Below are 25,754 nucleotides of genomic sequence, written 5' to 3'. Positions count from 1 at the left end.
TTGGCAAATCTAAACCGTTCTGGTCTCAGTGATGGAGCACTACCTGCACTAGGACTATCGTAGACTGATTTTTCGATCCTTTTTTCCTCCGAGGGAACAACTACAATTAAAATTCCACTTCGTTCATCTCGATAGAAATTTAATTGAAAGATCAGCAGTTCATCCTAACTACGCGACGAATTTCAAGGTGTGCAGGAATCGAAGGGTGGGAAGTCTAAAGAAAGTTTTCAGATCCTTTGACTTGGAATGTCGTCCTCGAATTTTCGTGAGGGATGGAACGTTCAAGCTTCAGATATCGCGAGGAGGACGCACAACCCCATAAGATCCATTGTGGAGAATCTCGTCGTTGAGCCGAATCCAAATAAATCCATGATCTCGTTGTCTATCGGTGAGATTTCCATTGTGTAAAAATTCCATTTGTTTTTTAAAAGTTGAACTTGAATCAAGTTTTAGCCCGAGGCTACTGCATTTCAGTGTTAGGAGTTAAACTGGGTTCGCAAATTTTGTATCACCCTTATTCGGTTTTTTCGCGAACACCAAGAGCAGTATGCGAACCGATACGCGGATAGATCATTATAGGAAATTTAATTTCCATACTATTCCCGAAAAGTTTCCGAACTCTGGTATAGATGTACCTTTATACAGGGTGTCCCAGGTTTTTTTGGTCAAACAGTGACAGTATTTTTTTTTAACCGAAAATAAGAAAAAAATGTCACATAAACATAAGTTAAAAAATGCTTTATTAAACAATTAGAAGAAAAATACGAAATAACAACAGACTAATTAGAAATACTTACCTACGTTAAATCCATTTCAACGAGTCTCCTGTTTTTGAAAATACAGCATTGACATCTATGAAAAATTGAATATACTACATTGCGAACTTCTTCGTTTCCTTTCATTTATTGATAGACAAATTTTCGTTTGTAAAACCGTAAATAAAGTGAGTGTCAACATACTCTCGATTTCAAAACCTTCGAGTTATGTTACTACTACGATATCGTACAACTTACTAAGTAGCAGTATTGGTATTATTACCATGCATATTAAAACGATTTGGATTAGTAAGCATAACTTGGATAAGTAAACACAGATAAGAAAAAAGTGTAATTACCAAGAGAAGTATCAGTAACATTTCTGCATTCAACGAAAGTCAGTCCGTTGTTATTTCATATTTTTCTTATAATTTTTTAATAAAACATTTTTGAACTGATGTTTATACGACATTTTTTCTTTATTTTCGTTCGTAGAGTATACTGACATCGTTTGGCCGAAAAACCTAGGACATCCTGTATACTAAGTGAAAATTCGAAAACACTAGATACACAAGACGTTAATAAAAATGTGTTTCTATTTAAAGATTGTAATATTTTAGGGACAGCTTCACCAGTAACATTTCAGCTGTTTATCATGTTGTACTATGGTGTTAATTATTATGTATCAACATTAGTTGAACATTGGCAATAGTAAGGTTCGCCTACATTAGAAGTCACAAAATCGTTACGTTATGTCGCGCGCTGTCGCGTGGCTTTCGACGTGAGACTTTTCTGTAACGTTTTCGCAACGTTTCAGAAAATGTTAAGAATCCCCTGATAATTTGACAGGTTTAATGGCTATTATAGATAAATCGTACACGTATCTTCATAAACAATAAATAAATTTTAAAAAGCTGACTGAAATTAACAATTTACACAAAGATAATTAGTTATCGTTCATTTAACATTAAGTAAAATAAATTTTAAATTAAAGGTAGCATATCATCATTAAATTTTGTTGTATGCTATCTTTAACTCTGTTGTGTTCTTCTTGCAAACCTTATCAGAAACAATATTTATCACCGTTACATCATTAAGTAAGTAAGTACCATTATTGAGCTTTTGACATAATATCAAAGAATTAAGAATGTCTTTATTAATATATTTATTATGTCTATACAATTATATATTATTGTGTCTATACAAAGTGTTTCTCATTTTTTTCAAAATTAAGAAAGTTGTTAAAAAGAATAAAGATCACAATTAGGTAAAAAACCTGAGGGACGTGGAAGAGTTAATTTAATAACGTAACAAAATTAACTCAGTATGTTATTACTTCATACATATGAAAGGTTCACGGGAAAGGGGTAATGTCAATTTTTTCGTATGCTTCTGTGTTTTTGTCGCTAGCTCTGTCGCATTGAATTGAAATTTTTTTCATGTGAATTGAAATTTTTTATTTTGATGTATGAGAAAATACCAAGTTGTGACATTATTTTAAAAAATATTTGTTTTCTGAGAATTACTGACATTTCCATAGGTTTCTCAACAGATATTCTCATTCTTTTCACAAATTTCTTTCATTCAATTGAGTAACTTAATAAACTAAGAATTACTATATCTTAAACTCTAAGATATAATAAACATTTACTAGGTTTTAAATTCTAAGATCACTTCTCCAATCAAAAAGCTTTATTGGTATCTCGAATTACAAATTGATTTATGATATGGGACACATAATACATAATCAACTACGCAAAGATTTGAATAATAGCGTAGGTATTTATGATATTGATTCTGAATAATCTAGAATAATAGTATTTCCTAAACATTGGAATTATCAACTATACTTAATAAACTTAAAATTTATCTTAGGACACTTATACTTTTAATGAGAGAATTACGTGACAATTATTATATTATTATATTCTTGTTATTTATAACAACATTTGCTATTTTGAATTCGTATATCTATCGCTAAATTTTGATTTAATCGAGTTGTCATTACATCTCTAACTTAATCATTTGAATATGGTAATTCAGGAATTGTCAAAGTTATGGTTAAAGAGTTTTACCTTTATTCAAGAGTAGTATCTAGAATATTCATTCAGAATTTAAAAAAAAAAAAAAACTGAAATACGTTTCAAAGTTTCAATCGAGCTCTGATCTAGGATGTATCACCTAAGGCTATCACCATTATCATGTCGTCAACTGAACCTATACATATAAAATGTATATTATTGATTGCGTAATTTTCGCGTACCTATTGCGTCATACCTGAAAATTCTTCTAATTATATGTCAAGAAATATTTTAAAAAGTATTCGAAACATTGGAAATAGAGACAGATAAAAGTTTTCCAGTATATGACGATTTAAGACTTGCAAGGAATTTCGTAAGACTGAATAATTTCGTGTTCCACTCTTATCGTAGCCTGTGCGGATGTAATTAGTTCGAAGATAGTTTCCTCTAACGCCTCGTTTAATAACAAAACTGTGCTCATTTGCTACCTTCCGCGACTATCATTAATAAATGTTGGAAAATCAAGAAAGTTTTATCCATCGATTTTCACTTAACATGCGAATACTTCTCTTCAATGAAATTATTTTCTTCTTTAAGCAACTGACTTAAAATATATACCATGTATATTTTTTACATAAAATTAATAAATGATGGAACATTCGAAAGAACAGTCTTTAGATAACTTTTTTTAAATAGAAAATGTAATAAATAGAATATACATAAGTAGTTACAAGGATCAAACACACTAAATTGTTAATATATATTAATATGTTATGAAATCCTTATTATTATCTATTAAATTATTAATAATAGGTTGTATCGAGCTTCTTCTACTCACTTCATTTAAAATTTGTTAATCTATCCATATTGTGAATTATTTTAGGAATATTTAGGAATATTAAATACAATTTATTCTATACAAAAGTTAATTTTTACACTCTAAATAACTAAGAAACTAGAGATCAGATAGTTTGCAATGTTGTGCAAGTTACTGATAGTTTTAAGAAATTGATAGCTTATAGCTGTGTTTATGAGGTAACGACATAAGTTAGCTGTTACTAGTTTTGAGATACAGATGTTCATCGTATTGTATCCAATTCTGAATTATAGACTTGTATGTTCAGAATCTCGTACTTTAAGAAAAGAGTTCTTTGAAATTTAATTTTTTTTGTCACAAACATAAATTTTATCTTGCAGACGTCAAGTTTCTGAAATTATGTCTTAGGTATGTCATTTTGTTTTATAGCCACAAATATTAGGTACGTACAATACATATTTTATCAGACCTGGCAGTTATAAATATTAATTACTATTAGTTTCTATAGATTTAATAATTTTCGAGATATTTTATTTCTAATATGTACATATTATTAACCGAAATAAATATTATTGAAAGTCATTCATCAGTTACGTAAATGATATTTCAGAGTCAGAAATTTAAGCAGTGAATAATATAATTTATTTAAGGATCGTATTTAATAAAATTTTTATTTCAAGGTGATCCCACAACTTTTGGTAATTTAAAACCACCAAAAGAAGTGATTGTTGCTGTTCAGGAAAGTGTTGTTTCACAATTGTATAATGGATATGCACCCAGTACAGGTAATAAAAACTAATGCTTAAATGATAATTACATTAATTATAATACAGTTATCTAATAGAAAATGATTTCAAAATTTAAAGTGATAACATGACAGCTATCTATTTCTATTAATCGTTAAAGATAAAACATCATATAATTCGACAATGTGAATAAAAATAAGTAATTTACAACATATAAAAACAATATAAAAAATATTAGTAAAACTTTACATAACTGTCCATTCATTATTTTATGTCATCTTTTTTACTTTCAGGTCATCAAAGTGCAAGAGAAGCCGTGGCAGAATATAGTTCGAGCGAATTCGTGAAAGTGGATCCAAAAGTGAGTTCGCAGTCAAACACTTATCCATTAAAACATTTTATTTAGTTATAATTAATATCTTGAATTCTTTTGAATTCTTCAAGTTGTAACTGTAATTTTGGTATAGTACAAGAGGATAAAGTTCTACGTTTATTACATTTTTTGCTGATATAACAATAACTGAATTAGTTCAATAAGAGATAGTTAGCACGTATCTTAAGTTATGATTTTCAATGCGTTTAACATAGTAATTTATATAATTAATTATATTTATTTGAAATTTCTATAATTTACTAGTAGCTATCATAAACTGTTGTTTCTACTACATAACAATTGGTAACGATATTTCAAACTTTCGTAATGTCACTCAATTGTTTGTAAGCCATTTCAATCAAGTACGTGAATAACATACCATGCGGTACATTAATATACATACAATGTATTTACATATATTTTACAGTCCATTTCATTATTGTCATATGTTTCAAAGTTTAAATTTTGAAATTGTATTCATCCTAATATCTTATATCTATAACAACTTTTATTTTAAAGTACTATGTATGAATAGAAACTTAGAAAGTTATAAGATAAAAGTTTGCAATTGATAGTTTGATGACACGCGATAGAGGATAACGATTTTTGTGTATATTTCAGTCTAACAAAACTAAAGATTCCATAGATATTTTTAACAATTTTTTTAAACTGTTAATTCGATAGCAAACACCATTAAGTTTCTTTAAGAGATAGATGAAGGAGTTGTAAATTAATTGCGAATTCATAATTTAGATACAGTAACTTGGCTTGAACAATATTTGATAAAGATGATTTGTTTAGAGAAGATGGAAATCAGTTTATGAAGAACCGACATATTATTCTAAAAAAATAGTAACTAATTATCTGCAACCAGAAGTGGTGGATGTGCATGAAGTTTGTTACTTGAAACCGAGAATCCACTGGCAATCTAATGCTATACTCACTTTAGACGTACTTGCATCTATACAATATACATATGCAATCGTTTCCACTAGCTTTGCACTTCCAAAGCTAAGATATGTAGTCCTTTTCTCCCGAAGTTAAACTATGCCTAGTTTGTTTCTGCAAAATCGCTCTCGAGGCAGTGTTGTGCTACGTCGAATAAATAACGTAGCTTTGGCAAAAACATAGCACAGTTTCGTTTAAACGTTTTTGTATATATATACAAATATTCGTTAATATTTTTCAGGGTTTTCGTTAATAACTCGTTAACAAATCTTCGGAGGATATTTTTGCAAAGGAAAATGTTGTTTAGAATCACCCAAGGAATCTCCCATTTCCGGCTCCCGCACTTATTTTGGGACACCCTGTATTGTATCAAAGCAAATTTTTACAGCATAACTTAGCTTAGCTTGTTGGTGTATTCCCGCCTTAACGGTTTAACTACTACACATTATAATTTTAAATGGTTATCGAAGGGGTAATTCTAGACGTCAAAATAAAACGATAAACAAGAATAACGAAATTATGCTTAAACCTTCGTTCGTTGATTATACCTAAACGTTTAACGTTAGCAGTAGATAACTATTACAGCTATTACTCTCGGACCAAATAGTAGCTATGATAATACAGTAATGTAACACCTAAACTCCAATTGTAACGCTTTAATTACAATGATTCAGCCCCACTACCATTCCACCATTAAAAATCCTCAACTCAGCGGGACCTGGACCTGTGGACAAAGGACAGTGAATCGATATAGTAAGAGTAAGCGAAAAAGATATAATAGGGCGAGCAGCGGCGGCCGACGCTACGCATTTGAAATAAATGCGTGTATATTACAAAAAACATGCAATTTCAAAAATGTTAATTTCTATAATTTGCATTTTACCGTTATAAAAATGCTGCTGAGTGGATTGGTAAAGTCCTACCGATAAAAATGAGTCCAAAGACTACATAAATCGGACGAATTTTTATTATTTATCACAGTTCGTGATTCTCTCTTTCGTAGTTCTTCACGCATACATATACACAGATATACACGGCAACACACTCTTTTATAAAAGTAAGATGAAAATTATAGAAATTAATATTTCTGAAATTGCATGTTTTTTGTAATGTACGCGGCATTTGTTGCAAGTACGTGGCGTTGGCCGACGCTACTATAACTTTCTCACTTATTCTCGCTATTTCTTTGTTGAGGAACTTGAGTCTTGAACGCGAACAAGTTTCTGGAATAAAATCGTTTCCTGTAATGCGAAAATTACAATGCGAACCCCTGATTTATTGTAATTTAAACGTGACATTACTATAACTTCAGAATTGACTCCTGTCCCAAACTTCACATTGACAGTAGTGACACTCGATTTGCCGAATTTCAGCAAATGTTCAGGATTGCATAAATTTGCTGAAATTCAGTTCAGGGTGCTTAGAACCTCTCTTTAAATTTTCCCCCGCCTGTAGCTAAACACCCTGTTTATACATTTTCTGCAATCGAAGAGTTAATTATTATATATTAATCATAAAAGTTTTAAAGAAATCATAAACGTGTATGTAATGCAAACAATTTTATTGTTGGGTAATATTTACATAAGGGCAATCGTTACAACTGTTTGCAGATTGAATATCGTTTATAATTGATTATATAAAAAGTACTGTAAATTCTTGTTATTAATATTTAAAGGGTTTGTGAATGTTAATACTTTCAATACATATATGAATGTTAATACTTTCAATACAATTCAGTACATACATACATATACATGCATATGTATTGGGATACGTATTATGTTAAAATTGTTTTCAATGAAATAAAATTCCGAAATCATAAACATTCATATTTACATGTTAAATCGTTTGTAAAAATTTACACGTAATCACAATAAAATTTTATTTGATTCATTTCTATATCAATTTTATATTTAATTTGGTAATAGCACACCATTTACGTAATGATATAGTTATATATTTTGAGTGCGTACCATTTTGTTTATTGTCATTTTAAGCATTTAAAACTTTTATTAAATAAGTCAAAAATATTGTAATATTATAACTTAATATTACTGAACAGGAATAGAAGCAAAATGTAATAAGATAAGGAGTTTTCGACAAATGTTGTTAGAAAGATATTAATTAAAAAACACGATTGACTTCAAAGTTTTGCTCACAAAATTCGGGAATCACCTGAAGTGATAGTTTGCAATTTTTATGAAAGGCAGGTTTGTAGAGTAGCCGAAAATATTCGACATGTATTTTTTCATATCGGTTCTTAGCCATGTGATAAGGGTGAAAATCGCTTCCAAAGTTGGGGGGAAACCATACAATTTCACCTAATATCTTGGAAGCCATTGGCTGTAGGAAAAACATTGAATACCGAATCCATCTGTGTAAACAGTTTTTGAAACTATCTAATTGTTTAAAAAATCTTGAAATTATTCGTTCCGAGACAGTTTCATAAATTTGTGAAAAAATTAATTAACATTTCACTGTAAAAGTAATAAAAAATACTTCATTTTTCAACATTGTTTTAAACAAATAAGTGGTTTCAGAAACTATTTTTACAAATGGATTCAGTATTCAAAAATACACAAACGGCTAATTTGAAGATTTTTTTTTATATCCAATGGCTTTCAAGATATTAAGCGAAATATGGTTTACCCTAAACTTTAAGAATGATTTTCATCCCTTTACAATAGATAAAAGTTGATATGAAAAAATACATGTCGAATATTTTCGGTTAATTTACAAACCCGCCAAATTTCATAAATGTACGAAATTATCATTCCGCGTACTTCTCTTGTTAGAGTTTTTAATACAATTCTTTTTTCAATCGTGAGATACGAATATGTACCAAAATACTAAATAGTAATTATAATTTTTTAAAATATTTAATTATCTGTAGAAAATACTCCTACATTTTTTTACAAATGTCTGTTTCCTTCTTTTAATAGGTACCTAATTCTTATAATCTATGTTACTTTTCGTTTTAGATGTAGGAACATATTTCAATCTTTCGCAAGTTATTACCAATTTGATGAAACATTATTTTGATGAATAAATATTGTATTTAAGATCATCTAAACTGAATCTTTCCTACCGTGAAATTTTAATATTCTTTGATGCTTTATCTGTATGTATGTATTTTTCATATTCTTATAATGTAAAGAATCCAGGTTGTGCACAATACACGGAGTATAATTTTTATATTTTGTTATAAAAAAGACTACCAGTTTTCGTAATACTGTAGGAGCAAAAGTGAACAAACTAAAACCAGATACAATTCCTTCAGAAAATTTATCTAAAGATACAAACCACAGAATGTAATCCGTTGCCCTCGGCTATCTGCTCTAAGGAGACAAAATGAACGGAAGCTCGGAACTTCAGAATGCAAAAGGTCAAATTCTCCCACAAGTACATGTAATTTCTACAACAATATTTATTGATATATATATTATAAATATGTTATATACACATATATCACATATATCAAGCAGTATTTATTACATACAGTAAGGAGTATAACTGAACCAATATCCACAAGTTTTGTATAAGGGGTTCTATAGCTTAATAAATAAAAAAAAAAAAAATAGTTTTGTATAAATCTTTATTTATTGCTAAAAGTGTAGGAGAATATTAAAAAAATAAACATTATAGTAATTTTTATCACAGTCGAAGGTAACACAAGAAATTTTTCCAATAATTAATGCCTCCTCGTTTAACAGTGACAAAAAAAATAGATTGACTCGGTTTTGCACTAGCCTGTAAAAGGAATATTTACGTGGAATATTCTAGCAGTATGTTTACATCTAGTAGTTTTGTATGTTTATAAAATGTTATTGTACATTTTAGCACTTAGTTTCTCGCAATCAGTCGAACGGAAAAGCACGCAAGTGAAGTAAGAATTAACATGAAGCCAATGGTTCCAAATTATTTTAAAAAAGTCATTTCTCTTTTGAATGACGACTTGTCAACACGTCAGATGGTCAAAAATTGTAGTGTTAGTCAATCGACAGTGCAGAGAATAAGAAAAAAATACTATAAAAGTATATTATTAAATGTTGGAGGAAGACTAAAAAAAAATCACTGCAGGATGAACAAAGGATTATACGGTTTGTCACATCTGGTGAAGCTTCAAGTGCCATTTTGTTTCAATAAAACTATAAAAAATGTATAATTTCGTTTCAATAGATAATAATTATACAAGGTATATCAGGTAACTGAGACAGGATATAATTCTATTTTAAATGTAAGCGAAATTAAACACTTTTTTAGAAATGCACTTTACAATTACACATTCTAAAAAGTCTTTTAAATGAAATTCTACAATTTCTATTACATAAATTGGTTTTCTATATTATTTTACGTGAAGGATATAAAGAAATACGAATAAGTCATTAAAAATTCAAAACTTTTGAGATGTATTTTTTTCTTTGAAAATTCACAACAAATATTCAAATGTTCCACTGATTCAGGCTAAACATCTTTATACCCTTTGCTGAATGTTTTTCATTACATTATTTATTTGTTCAGCCTTGCAGCTGTAACAATCAATCGTAATCCTCTTATTGCTTTCAATTAAATTCTAATTTTATAGAAAAGAATTCACAACAACGGTTATTTGAAAAATTTGTTCATGTAATAAGCAATCTACGAATACTTCAAGATAATAATGTTAGACAATTCCTGCCAAGTACTTTGGCTCCTAACCATAACATGAAATAAGAAGTCTATCAGTCATAATTTGCGGTTGCCGAAATATTGAAAATTTATTTATATTATCGCGAGTATTTTCTCTGAATATTATATTTAAAACTTTCAAAATACGTTTCGTAGTATACTATATGTTAAATAGCGTCAGCAATAAAGAATATAGCAAAGTGGCTGAGCAGCTAAAATTTATATTTAAAGCATATGAAGGTAAAACTATTACTTCTAAACAGTTTTCCTATTTCAGGACGTAATTCTCTGTAGCGGATGTTCCTGCGCGCTAGATCTCTGCATAACAGCTCTTGCTCGGGAAGGCCAGAATATCCTGATACCACGACCCGGTTTTTCGATCTACCGAACGTTGGCAGAGGGTCTTGGGATCACCGTAAAATCTTACAATTTACGTGTAAGTAGAAAAAGAAATAAAGTAAGCAGAAAATGTATACTGAAACTTCTATATTTTGACTTACCACCCAGCACTGATAACGAAATTTTCTTACAGAAACAAATTTCGATCCGTAGTAGTTTCCAATTTTAGTACATTTTAACAGACATTTAGGTTCTGTATTATTTATTTCACTTTGCTGTACGTTGAAGTAATAGTTTTTTACTTTGGATTAGAAAATACTTCCCTGTTACTCCTGATTATTATAATTATTTTGCCACTTGAAAGAAACGAACGACTAAAAACGTAACATATTGTTCTAAAACTTACATTAGCTGTATATAAATTGTAAGTTTCAAGAAACATATGTTTTATGATGCTCTAATATAGTTACTTCCCAAATAGAAATATATTTCGATGTTTTCCAGAATTTTAACATTGAGTAATTGATGCAAACAGTAAAATAACATCAATAAAAAGATTAATGATGGAACATTAATTTTACTAAATACAATCAATGAACGATTTTCTAGCTTCCCTTGTTCCTCACACGGTAGAAAAATATTCTTATTTTAGGCATAATAAAATGACAAATGTCTAGCTTCCAAATAAAATAATTTACTTCTCAAATAAATTATAACTCAAAAAATATGATTACAGATAAAGAAATATAACAAATAAAAATTTTATTTGAATTATAGTTCATTTCTATAATGACCAATCCTGTTAATTAGAAAGGTGTCATTAATAATTACAATATTCTGAAGTATCTTTATCTTTGAGTTTCCATTTCATTTTTCTCTCACTTATGTTACAGAATTTTTTCAATTTTCGTATTTAAGTTCTTCTTAAAACGTACAAGATTAAAAAAATTGGTAGTAACTGTACTTTTTAGTATTTATAAAAAGCATTTGCGTAATATGCAATTTGAAGGATATTAAACTGAAACGATAATGAGACCTTTTTCGGTTTTTTTGCGTGCAGTGAATTGTTCCAACTTTCTCTATTTCACACGAAAACTGTTTCACCTCCGGGAAATAATTAAAACCGTAGTACATATTGTAACTCTTGTTTACGAGAGAATTAGTTATAATGTACAAGTTGAGACTGACTATATTTGACTATATATAGAATAATAATATTTCCTAAATATTGGAATTATCAACTGTATTTAATAAACTTAAAATTTATCTTAGGACACTTATACTTTTAATGAGAGAATTACGTGACAATTATTATATTATTATATTCTTGTTAATTATAATAACATTTGTTATTTTGAATTCGTATATCTATCGCTAAATTTTGATTTAATCGAGTTGTTATTACATCTCTAACTTAATCATTTGAATATGGTAATTCAGGAATTGTCAAAGTTATGGTTAAAAAGTTTTACCTTTATTCAAGAGTAGTATCTAGAATATTCATTCAGAATTTAAAAAAAAAAAAAAAAACTGAAATACGTTTCAAAGTTTCAATCGAGCTCTGATCTAGGATGTATCACCTAAGGCTATCACCATTATCATGTCGTCAACTGAACCTATACATATAAAATGTATATTATTGATTGCGTAATTTTCGCGTACCTATAGCGTCATACCTGAAAATTCTTCTAATTATATGTCAAGAAATATTTTAAAAAGTATTCGAAACATTGGAAATAGACATAGATAAAAGTTTTCCAGTACATGACGATTTACGACTTGCAAGGAATTTCGTAAGACTGAATAATTTCGTGTTCCACTCTTATCGTACTTGAATACTGCTGAATACTACTTGTGTAGCATTTAAACAGCCTAATAATTCATATTATACTGTCAGGCATAAATTGGGTTTCTCACCACTAGTGTACATACTACACTAGTGTATACTACAAGAGTAGGACTATTTATTATTAGCATGGAAGAAACTATAGTTATAAGTGTAACAGTAGAGAGTATCAATTTATATTGAAATTAAACTTAAAATGTTCGGACGTATTTGTAATGATTTGTTATGTTTTAAACATTTAACATTGCACGCAAATGCACGTTATATTTCGAAATACGTGCATCGCGACAAATTTATTTAGTTAAAGGAGAAATGCATCAATTTATGGTGATTTCATGTAGTACGGTAATAGTAACGATTTGTATTTCTTATGTTATTTATTGTTAAACATATTATGCATGCCAGATTTGATTATCTATATCCGTATTGCTTGTTGAATTTACTAATTTATAGCATTAACAGCATTGAAAGTATTAATACTCTTTTGCAATAGAATGTGTGAACCAAAGTTGGTGAAAGAAACTTACTTTGTTTTATTTGCAGTTGATGCAAGGTAAAAATTCATTGAAGAAAAAAAAAATATTAAACAGTTATACAGTGTTAATTCGTAACATCATATTCATTATTAGTTGAGATCAAATGGCAAAGGTTGATTTATATCGATTAATCATCAAATTTTTAGCGTACCACAAAAGCAATAAAACTAAATTATGATTTTTATACATATTTAGGATTACAAATAAGTTACGAAGTAAATTATTTAACAAGTTCTATAATACATTTTATGAGATAAATGAAAGCAATAAAAGTAAACAAACAAATAGACACGCAGCAACATTATTTATTAATTCTAAGAAGAGTATATGGAAAGGTGGAACTGTAACAAATTTTAACAAAATTATTGACGAAGCTTGTTTTAATATTTTCATACGCCAAATATACGTATATAGAAAATGAGTTATGTAAAGGCAAAGATATGGAAAAGATGGTAACCAGTGCACTTACAGAAAAGATTTTATCTTTTTAAATAAGTTTTCTTCATCTTTTAATTTAAGATTTTCTCAATTACAATTCAAAATAAACTTAACTTGTATCAGTTGTACAAATTACTTTGTACAATTTAAAATGCTGCATCCGCAATACAGTATTAAGCTGATTCGTAATAAATACATATTTGAATCCCAGTTAATGTAAAACTGTTAATGAGTGGGATATAAAGAAGATATAGAAATGTTAATATAGATTCTTTTTGATCTGAAAAGAATACATGAGTACTTAGTTACATATACACATATGAATAGAATACAAAACTAAATGTAGCTCAAACAATTTTTATTACAATCTTAAACAATACTGTTACGAATCACTAAATCTTTTAAAATTTTCCCAATCCTTTATTGTATTAAAGGGACACCGTGTTATGCGATGGTTGTCAATATACATTTACACTATTTACAGCGAATAAGTAGATAATAATAATTAGTTTCATAACAAGTGTCAGAAACATTAAAGAATAGTGGTAGATACCAAATTAACAAGAAAGTAAAGAATATGAACTTGCATGTAACGCTTCATTTCTGAATTATTAATCGTTGCATGCAATGTATCTGTCGTATACACTGCTGTCTGATCTGACTAATGCATACCAGTAGTAGAATAAGTTCTAAGTCGAACACACTCAATGGCAACTTTGAGCATTTTTTCTAACACTTAAGAGAAAATAACAATTTGAAAGATTAAAAAAGAATTAATTTTGTTTCCTATGTATTTATATGGCCTGACAGTTTAAGAATATTTTAAACCAAATTCAAAAGTTCAAAGAAATAACGAAGTTATAGAGTTTTAGAAGAAACGATGTAGATAGTCTAGTAGCTAGTTAAGAGGGTTTAAACACGTCTTTCTCGAAACCAGATTTTTCAATATGGTGACCCTGATAACTCGGGCTACGTTCAATTAATTAACTTTAAACTTTGCATGTAAGTCTATCGTAAGATTCAGCATCTGATAATGAAGGCTTTCTTTCAGTATGACTCCTCGTTTTTTAGTTATAAAGTAAGTTGTTTTTTTTCAAAATAATAATCGAACATGCCCTTATTCCTTTATTTTTATGAAAGCATTATTATTTTGATTAAAAGTCTGTTAATATGTATGTTTAATATGTAGTTCCAGTTTTCCATTATAGATATGATGTAATAATGTTGTTAGTGTCACTATTCAGAAAAAGAGTTGTCAAGAAAACTTGTGTAATTTCTAAAAATACATCCTTTTTACCTAATCTGTTTTCAAAATAGTTTAAGTTCCTTCAAATAGTTAAAACAATGTGAGGTAAAATGCATCAAGTCGTTAAGCTACAATAAAATTATAATATATGTATTCTACGATTGTTCAAACACTTATCCCCCTTAATACTTATCAATTAATTGATAAATGCTTCTTTTAGTAAAGACTTTATTTCACAACAAATTTCATAAAAACCAGTCATGTATTTTAGCCTGACCTCAGCTGGGAAATCGACTTGGACGATTTAGAATCGCAAATCAACGAATCGACGGCAGCAATCATTATAAATAACCCTTCTAATCCTTGTGGATCCGTATTTAGCCGGGACCATATACTTGACATTCTCGAAGTGGCTGCTCGTTATTACGTACCTATTGTAGCCGACGAGATTTATGAACATATGGTACGTGTTTAACATTCACCTTTTATCATATATGACCTACTGTAAATTGTTTTGTTTTTGGTTCAAGTAAAATATGGAACGGAGCATAACGTTAACTGGAAAATTAATCCCTGTATTCACTCACACGAGGGTTTATGATATCCTTATTCTTTATGAATTTTTTTATTTTCTTATTTCATATTTTATTCTGTCTCTTATCTTCTTTTATTTTTCTTCATTCTGTCTCTTATCATTCTTTATTTTTCTTTATATCGGTACGTTACTACTCTTTTAATAGATATTATTGTTTACAGAAAAGAACGGGTATTTATGAAAACAGTTTTATTTTATGCATCTATCTAATAAAACTCCTATTTATTTTGGATGAGCTACCGTTCCGCGGACGTTGTAACATAATTAATTTTGTGCATACCTACATCTGTTTAGCTTGTAGACTCAGATTTTCAGAAGTTATTATTAATTGATAGCGTCTACTTCAGCCGTATCAACCTATCTTACATTACTAAGTGAAATTCAAATAGAAATTTTAAGTTTAAAATGAGTGATTAAATTTAACTGACTTTCCAATAAAGTAAAGATTTTATTAGATGCTTAAAAATTTATTATGATTATTCACGGTGATTTAAAATCATAAGTTACTCAATTAAAAAATTGTTAACAAGTGAAACATTCATTTAGTAAGCACATGAATTTATTTAATACATTATTTCCCAATTGATACATTTGGAACCTAGAGATTTAGAGTCCTTAATAACAAGCAATCTATTGAATTAACCTAATTCACTTGTTCAATATATGGCTACAGATTTGAAAATGACTACAAACTAATAATTCAACATGAAATATTAAATATGTATATGAATTCGGTACCTTTATATTTACTTGTTTTTATTTGAAATTCAAATATTTGCTTACTTAAATAACAATTTTTAATGAATTCTATTGGTATTAACATTTAAACTATCACATGAAGTAGTTGAGTGATAAATATTACGAAATTTACAAATAAAATTCGAATTTTATTTAAAATGACACTGCATTAATTTACATATTGGATACTTCGATAGTTTCAGTTAAAAGTATAAGATAATATGCAACAATATTTCTTTATAGATCTTTAAATTTTGAAACCTTATAATTTTTCATTGTTATTTTTTTATAGTACAAACATAAACCATATGTATAAAACTGCAAGTTTGTTTCTGTTGTTTCTATTAGGTGTTTCCAGGTAGGATTTTCCACTCTTTCGCATCACTGTCCAACGAAGTTCCTATTTTGTCCTGCAGTGGTCTTACAAAAAGGTACGTACGAATCAGCTACAACAATTTACATTTCACGATCGTGTCACTTAGATTATGTTACCATGTGAAATACGTTCACCAAGTTTTTATGTACATACTTAATTTTATTGTCTCGGTTTATAACTATCCTTCGTACACGTCATGTCTGTGCCTGTAGGACAAAACGATTACAGGGTGCTTCCTAACCTGTGGGACATTTTTAAAGGGTAAATTCTACATACCTAGACAATGAAAAAAGTTCATATAAACATAATATCCGGAACTATTTAGTTTTTTAGTTACACGGTATTTTGTGTTGGGTAAAACACTGGTTTAAATGTCCCCAAAAATAAGAAAAGCATGAGATACTTTTGTGGGATAGATTCTAGACACAAAGACAGTGAAAAAAGTTCAAATGCAGATATGCCCGAAAACGTATAGTTCTTTGGTTACATGCTATTTTATATTGTGTAAAATGCTGGCCCATTTCGTACCTGCACGGTGTGCTATTCTCTTTAAGGTCCTACTAGGCCCAGAAATATTCTAGTCCCTTGAATGAGGGGTACACAGTGATAGATCTTAAAGAAGGTATGTCATAGTACGCAATAGAAAATAGCATATGATTAAAAAACTAAGCGTTTCTAGACATACATATGTACACATGAATTTTTTTCATTCTCTTCATGTTTAGAATATACCCTCCAAAAATGTCCCACATGTTTGCAAACAACCCGTATATCACATTTTCAAAAAATTTAAGTTACATCCTTAATTGAGATCTAGAATATAGATTTGATATTTATAGAAAAAGGAAAGGCCATTAAAAGAATTTTTACACTTAAAAATAAGGATTTAAGAAGACTATAAGACAGTACCGAAGTTGAAAACGTTAAATGTCAATATCTGGAAAACAAAAATAACAATACAACAAGCGTTAGAAATTTTAAGAAATAATTCTACACGCTAAAATGAGATAAAAATCTAGAATGATGAAAATTCGTTTAAGGCTTCGTTTCAGAGGTACTAATTGTTGAAAAAAGGTATAAAATACGCGAGAAATATTTATGACTTAGAACTTAGTCTACTGACGACGACATACAGTTAGCCAGGTCAGATACAGTGAAGCCGGTAAAATAAGTTCCAAGTTAGATACATATCCCGCGAATTTTAGGTGTTTTCTCAACAAATAATAACTTTGAAATGAAGCTCTGGACGTAATTATGTCATTTTCTATTTTTGTCCTATTTTGAGATGTAAAATCACCTCTTGTAAAACAACTGGCATGTGTTTACATGTATGGCGTACTAATTCATGCTCTCATACGTCCAATTAATCAAGTGTGATTCTTTTAAGAATAGTCAGTTTTTTAGTCACAATTTAATTAAACTTTGAACACTATGTTATTATTATTTTGTAAAATAATTTTAACATACACTTGCACTATTACTGTGACCGAATGTATATGAACTGAAAGCTTTATTTTAACACGGTATTAATTGTTTGACTGTCGATTTTCCACCAAAATGCTTTTTCGTGTGTGTTTGAGTGGCGAGATAAAAATCTTAACTTGATGAAGCTATTTGTGGAAGAAGACTCTTCTTTAAGAGTTGATATAGGGGTAATTAAAAAAGCGTGGGAGTTCGATTGCAGGCTTATTGTCAAGGTTGGACTACTACGTAAACAATAAAACTAAAAGGCAAGTAAATGGTGAAACTATCTCTGAGATGAGAAGAAAATTGCTATATCTATTGACCCTATGAGTTTACCGCTGCTACGTGTGCGAAGTGTTGTGTGTGGTGTAGTCTTTACCTTTCTCTTTTATTTTTCCTCTGGTTTGATTTAAAAACGAACATAACAGTATTCAGTTTCTGGAAGGAAATCATTAAAATAGAAAATACGAAATGTAGCTTTTAGTAGAAAAAAAAAAAAAAAAACAAAATTTATAACAGGATATACATTGATTGTTACATACGGAGAATATTTTTCGTTACTCTCCCAAATATTCGAGTCTCTGCCTGTTAAAAGAAAACGCCCTAGCATTTTCGTTTTTCGTTATCTTAATGGGAGTGCGACTCCGAGCAGCTGGGTAACAACTATGACGCTGTACCAACCGTGAGAAATTCCCTTATATGGAAATTTTTAACGAATCCCCACTCATTTTTCAGCCTATATAAACCCCGAGATTTTGGCCCCTAACGGGTTCAGAACAGTACCGTCACGTTGACAGTCAAGTTCGTCAGAGTTGGTTGCTATTCAGTTAGATCAGGCTAAAGTTCCCTTTAGAGTTTACAGTTTAACCTTATAGAATCCGCGAGTCGGCATAAATTCTATTTAGTAATTTCTACGACCACTCTGTAAGTCCCCGCATTGTCAGTGGGTTAACACGGAGCATTAAAATCATATACTTTACGCGACAACAGTACACTATACACCTGTACGTAAAGACTGATTTTAGAATACATATACTAGTATAAGTACCTATTCATTGCAATTTAACTAGATTGCTTTCAATCCTATAATTACCATAAGTGATCCCATTCGAAGTTGACAGATCCCCCACAAAAGAGCTTAGCCACTCAAGTTGTATCAATTAATAATTGACGAGTTACGAGGCTTACTAACATTTCCTGCGACTCTGATTCTACTTCAGATTCGTCCGTATGCTCTTACTTCCAAAGAAAACTGTATCCAATCTAATGGCTCTTTGATTTATTCGAGTTCATTCACGAAGGTTAGGCTATCCAGCAGCTATCTGATTTTACATCAGATTCGTCTGTTTCCAACAGCTGTCTGTAACACCAGGTTCATCTGTACGTTATCCAACCTCCTTGCAGCATCCTGATTTTGCATCAGGTTCATCTGTTTAAATTTTCCAACCTCCTTAATAGCACCACAATTTAGTTTAAGTTCGTCTGTGAAACTGATCCTAGTGATTCCCTGATTTCGCGTCAGGTGCGTTCACGAAACTCATACTCCTGCAGTTCACTGATCCCGCATCAGTTTCGTCCGCAGGTAGATCTATACTTAGAGGCTCCCTGATTTTACATCAGCTTCGTCCTCGTGTACAATAATCCCAACGGCTCACTGATCTTGCATCAGTTTCGTCCGTTGTACCAACTAACACTTCAAACTCTATATTCTTTGAAGTCTCGTCCCGTAACAAGATAATCAACTAATTAGTATAAAGCATTCACCATTTAATAAATTGGATTACGTTATAATAAATTTCTAATTTCTAATTTCGTAAGATTTATTTTGTATTATTTTGACTGATGCCTAAATTACTTATGTCGATTTTTTCATAAAAATCAAAATATAAAAATTACTCTATTCAAGGCTACTTAGATCCAAAGAGAACATTCTTTTAGTTTGGATTCCATGACATGAAGAAATTTATAGTATGCAGCTAGCTGATTCTGCAGCCAAATCTGCTGTAGAATGTTCAATCGTTACCAAAGAGAAATCCATTTCGTTTAAGGATATACTGACCTACTTGAAACTCCTAACCAAAGAAAAATGAAAGGAAAATTGGCATCACCATAGGATGAACAAGTAGATCGTACTTACGTTATAACAGGTCACGTAAAATCAACTCATCAACGCTTTTGTAATAAATCAACTTCCTGTATGTGACATCTGTTACATACGACTCTTGACATATGACATGAGTAGAATAAAATACTACATAAATATAAAAATTTCATATCATTTACTTCTCACGACAATGTGTTATATATATATACATCTCAGTCCTTTTTTAAAAAAGAGTGAATTATTTGACAAAGTGTATACTAAATCCTGAGTTTTTAATTACAACTATAGTTATTTCAGATAAAATTATTCCTCTTTCTTGGTTTCGCCCGCTATCAAAACTATCATGAAAAAGAAACCTCATAATGATTTCTTTACACGTATACACACATTACTTATCACAGTAAAATGTAGGTATATCTAACATTAAACTTGTATTAAAATAATATTTTTCAATAAATATATTGGATACAATACCTAATTGCACTTACGAACGAAATTGACACGCTAACATATGGACAAAATTACATTCGTTTCATATCGTCAAATAATAAGAAAAATCACTCTGAAACATTTATCATCGGAATGAATAAATTAACAAAGATGGTAATTTATGTTTAACATAAATTTCCTCATGCTTCGCTTCGCTGTTTATTTATATAAAATCATTCAATATTTAATATTTTAACGTACACAATAATTTGTATTAAACACAAAAATGATTATACAGACATATGGTTGAACTGTAAATTATAATTAAAAATGTTAATTTTATCTCAAATAAATAATTTGTTCAAGAAAATAAGATAAACAGACTAATTCATCAAGATTTGAATGCTCAATTTAAATGCATTTGAAAATACGCAATCACGAATTCTAACTTTGGTTTATTATTTATGACTTTTAATAGCGGAAAATAGATATCTTTTGCTAGATTATTTGAATTGTAAAAATTTAAACTTGGTTTCATAGTCTTTTTGGGACGTTCACATTGCGATGATGTTTTGTCACACAATGCAATTTTCTTGCAAAGTGTGGAAAAAAGTAAGAAATGTAGAACAGTGTAGATACTCAACAAATTTCAAGTGCTTCTCTATAACGAATCTGTCTTAAAAGAAAACTTGAATATTTTTGACTCGAAAAGCGTAATAAAGTCAAGATGTACAAAATTCTTAAAATATGTATATTGAACAAGATAAAAAGCAAAAACTGAAATTTCAAGAATAGAAACGCTTTTACGATATCTTAAAAATTATTTCGACAGAAACTAACTTGAAAAGACTTAAACAAGATGTTTAAAAGTAATAAAGAATATAAAAAGATTTTTTATTGCTACAAATTAACCAAAACAATGTTAATTTTTTTGTGCCATCCTATCAAGCAGCCGAAGAACAAAATAACTGTGTTAAAAAAGCTGCTTTTGTTCGTGGTCATTTACATTTAAACCGAATGACGACTTTTATATTTCAGATTCTTAGTACCAGGCTGGCGTATGGGCTGGATAATCATTCATGATCGTCAGAACGTCCTGGAGCAAGGGGTGGGTGTCTGGGCGATTACATCTTAGAGTTTAAAAATAATTGCTCCTCCGTTTTGTATTGTTCCTGTAATGGGAACGTCTGTATTTTGCGAATGTTGTGTCCTTCCTCGATTGGATTAAATTTCGTGAATTACAGTTTATTTCATTGTTTATCTCTTGGCATCGTTTCACAGGTTCTTAACTCTCTTTGAGGTTAATTCGGAACGAAAAAATAGAGGAAAAGCGTCGACTTGGGGAAAAGATGACACGAAATTTAGCGTGACCTTACTTCCCAGAAAAAATTTAATTTGCGTCTCCTTACTCGAGACACTTGCAACAGGCCTGATATCTTTACGATGCATTTTCTTTTATGCATACTTTGCTCCTTTTTCAGATACGGAAAGGTCTTCATTGTTTGAGTCAGAGAATCATTGGGAGCAACACACTCATTCAAGGTGCTCTTCCAGGAATTTTAAAAAACACGCCAGAAAAATTTTATAAGGACACCATGTGTACGCTGCATGTAAGTATTTATACAGGGTGGAAATTATAAAGCGTTACAGACAAGTATCTCCAAAAATATTGATTATACGGAAAAATGTTTCAGATGAAAGTTGTTCAGCACCGAAAGGAATATCATATGGTGGGACTTTTATTTTTCCTGATGAACGCACGAAAATGAGGTAAAGGCAACGACCATTTTTTCAAATAGAACCATAAATTTATTTTTTGCTAGTATTGTAGCTTATTTTAAGACGGATTTGAATATAATTGCGTTTTATTTGCACAATAATATATAAATACGTTTGTTTTCATTTTATTGATAATAATTTCGATGTTGTTCCTAGTATTGTTGATATTGAACACATGTTATTGTTTTAATGCAGAAGTTCGAAGACACGAAATATCGAACGATGTATGAATGAAATGAATACACAATAAACTTGTAAAGCGAAAATCAAATTACTTTTCAGAAATAAATTGAACAAAGCTTTGTTAAGTGCATTGAAGTACAAGGGATTCATTTTGAACACTTATTAAAGTACAAATAAAACGCAATTACGTTAAATTATCAATACATTTATTTTAATCACCATTTCGGCATTTCCCTGCAAGTTTGACATTGAATGATCTTCTGTAGATAGTTTTCAAATTCGTCTTAAAATAAGCTACAATACTAACAAAAAATAAATGTATGGTTCCACTTGAAAAAATGGTCGTGACCTTCACCTCACTTTTACGCGTCCACCGGGAAAAATAAAAGTCCCACCACATGATGTTCCCCTCGGTACTGAACAACTTTTATCTGAAACATTTTTGTGCATAATGAATATTTTTGGAGATATTCGTCTGTAATGCTTTATAATTTATGCTCTGTATAGATTTATATACTAGAATTATTTTTTACAGCTTTATTCTCTTGTACTGCACAGAAGTATTTTCAAAGAAACAAGAAGAATATCTTTGAAAGTAAATCTAAGTAGACTGCGAGTGTTTATGTAAATCTATATTTTCATATACATATCTAACGAAATAAGATTTAAGTAACAAATTTGTTTTACCCTTTAAATACTACCACTCTTATTTTATTGTCAATATTTTGTATATTTTTTAATATTATACATAGGACATCTTCGCTTCAAAAGTGACACAATTCAGGAAACGTAGTTTACAAACTATGACTATGAAGTAGTTTAATATAAAGCATATTTCCTAAACGTTCTTTTTTGAGTTGTGTCAGTTTTGACGCCAAGGTATGATATGTACTCTGTCCTTCTTTACAGATTAAAATTTTCCATGTACGGCATAAAAGTTCGCAATCTAGACACAAGTATTCTAATACCATAATTACTAGTTTCATTTATCTTTTCTAGAACCACTCAAATTTGGCGTACGATTACATAGTCAAAATATCTGGACTGAAACCAATAATGCCAGCTGGGGCAATGTATATGATGGTAACTATTTGACTGATTTCGATATTTGTTTTATTACTGATTTCATGTGACAGATAACGCTATAATTATTACCAGAACTTGCATAAAATAACATTACGTTAAATCATGTTAAAGTTTCTTTCTAATTTAATAGTTCGACTTTAATCATAATGAAAGGAAAGTAAATCACAGTAGATTTTTCGACCTAAAGGTTCGAAAAAAATACAAATTAAGTAATTTTATCGCAATGCTGTACATAAAAACAAAAAGTTAGATTTTTTATATAAAACTACTACTTTCAACGATCAATAATTATTACAATATTTTTCTGCCAATGTAACGTAACAAATTAACATAATACAATTATTTAGAGCTATTTTGTGTGTTTAACAAATAAAATCTTATTTTCATTAATTTAGAAAATGATTTTGAACGGTAAAGTATGTCACGGATTCTAATTTCAAACTTCAAATAATTAAAAAAAATGTAATATTACAAATTAAGAATTTCTCATAGTCTTGAGAAAAATTATTTAACACATATCTGTATCGACAGTCTTTAAGTAAACATAGCCTCTTGAAACACAATTCGTAACTGTATCAAAAGTAAGAGAAGTACTGTAGGTGTTAAACTGTGAGTATTTATTCTCCGAATGCAAATAATGTAATCATGTTATTTGAGCATTCTGAAGCTCAACTTCGGGCAAGTCAATCGAAAGCCGTCTCCCTTGCAAACAGTCCGTGTAATTAGATAAGTAGCGAGTGCAATTTATACGTTCACGTGAACACAACAACGTTAAGGGCAGCTGGTCACAATTTACTGGCTATAAATTATCCTATCGGTTTCCAGGTTTACATAGATCTACCTTGTTTTCCGGAATTTAATTCCGATCTCGAATTCGTGCAGCGATTGCTAATAGAGGAGTCCGTGTTCTGCCTTCCTGGCCAGGTACGCCGTTTAAATTCTGTATATCTCTTCGTTCAACCTTTCCGGTTCAGCGCAAAATTTGTAACTCTTTCTCACAGTGCTTCGATTATCCATCCTACATGAGGCTAGTAATTACGGTACCGACGGACATGTTGGAGGAAGCCTGTCAGAGGATTCAAGAGTTTTGCGAAAGACATCACTACAAAACGGCTGATGATATGCAAAGAAACAGTCGAGCCGAGGTGGTAATTTCCTATTGAGGGGAAAAAGTAATTGACCTTACTTAACTATTCGCACGAGCGTGTTAAATCACCCCCCAATAGCCATGCATTAAGATGACGATTTTCTTGAGGGAATCGCGTCTTTTGATCCGTGATCTCTGTGACATAAACGCGGATGACTCTCGCTCTGTGCAGTCTGCTTTACTATGTAATTATGTACGTAATAAATGCTCTTATAATGTAAAAAGCTTCTCTGATTTTCTAGTTACTTTGGTCTTAATCTTCTTTCTCGTCTGAGTTTTACTCTGCTTGCCGGATTTAAAAAGAACATTACTTTAATCCTTTGCGGTTAGACACTAAGATATTTCTGGCGAGGCTATTTTACAATTCCAGTTGCATGTTTATCTGTTATATAGGTATGAATATGAAATGAGAAATAAGCATAGAAGGAAATGGGGTAAGATAACAGTGCTAAGCGGAAGCAAACGTAACTTTTTCATTCCTTACACAGAAAAAATGAATGTTTTACTATAACAGTCTTAGGTATATATATTAGGAATAAAAATATACACGTAAAAATTATAGTTTCAATTTCACAATTGTCTTTGATACAAAACTAACCCGACCATTGTGATAGAACATACTGAGATAAGATGACTATAATATTGTAGCAAATACAATTTTATTTTCTTATTTTTCTCTTCTATACTTCAAATCTTTTTTTCTTTCCTACTTTTAGTATTTTTTTCTACTTTTTATCTTAAAATCTCGTTACATGCCAAAATGACAAGATCAGTATCTTACCTTATATAGGTTATCTGCATAAACAATATCAACATAAAATCGAGATATTAAACTTATTTTAAAATACTGTATGACATTTGAATTTTGACTTTTATAAACGCTAGAAATATAAAATTACTAAACATTTACTTTAAGAAATTGCTAAAAATTTACTTTCTGTATAAAACTTGCGTCTATTTAAGCTTTTATTCATTAATTTTAGATATTAAATTTCTGTAATTTATATGCGTCAAATAGTAATTTTGTTAGAACTTTCTATTGCATTATCTTTTGTTTACTTAACCATGTTAAATTATATTGGCGACTCGTATACATGGATGGTATACCAAAGAAAATCAG

The 25,754-nt window shown here is 29.9% G+C and overlaps 1 protein-coding gene across 1 annotated transcript; it reads left to right on the top strand.

The window, feature by feature from the left end:
- Positions 1–24,858, top strand: Tat (Tyrosine aminotransferase). The gene is made up of 11 exons (XM_076392497.1): positions 1–388; positions 4,274–4,378; positions 4,633–4,700; positions 10,606–10,764; positions 15,005–15,196; positions 16,415–16,497; positions 21,478–21,547; positions 21,921–22,049; positions 23,401–23,484; positions 24,313–24,411; positions 24,489–24,858. The coding sequence occupies exons 1-11, from the start codon at positions 247–249 to the stop codon at positions 24,648–24,650; spliced, it is 1,293 nt and encodes a 430-aa protein (XP_076248612.1). The 5' UTR covers positions 1–246; the 3' UTR covers positions 24,651–24,858.
- Positions 24,859–25,754: the final 896 nt, after the last annotated feature.

The sequence above is a fragment of the Calliopsis andreniformis genome, chromosome 1 (assembly GCF_051401765.1).
Source record: "Calliopsis andreniformis isolate RMS-2024a chromosome 1, iyCalAndr_principal, whole genome shotgun sequence".
In the NCBI taxonomy this organism is placed as follows: domain Eukaryota; kingdom Metazoa; phylum Arthropoda; class Insecta; order Hymenoptera; family Andrenidae; genus Calliopsis; species Calliopsis andreniformis.
Note: the sequence above shows the minus strand (reverse complement) of the source record. Positions and strands in the feature narration are given on the sequence as shown.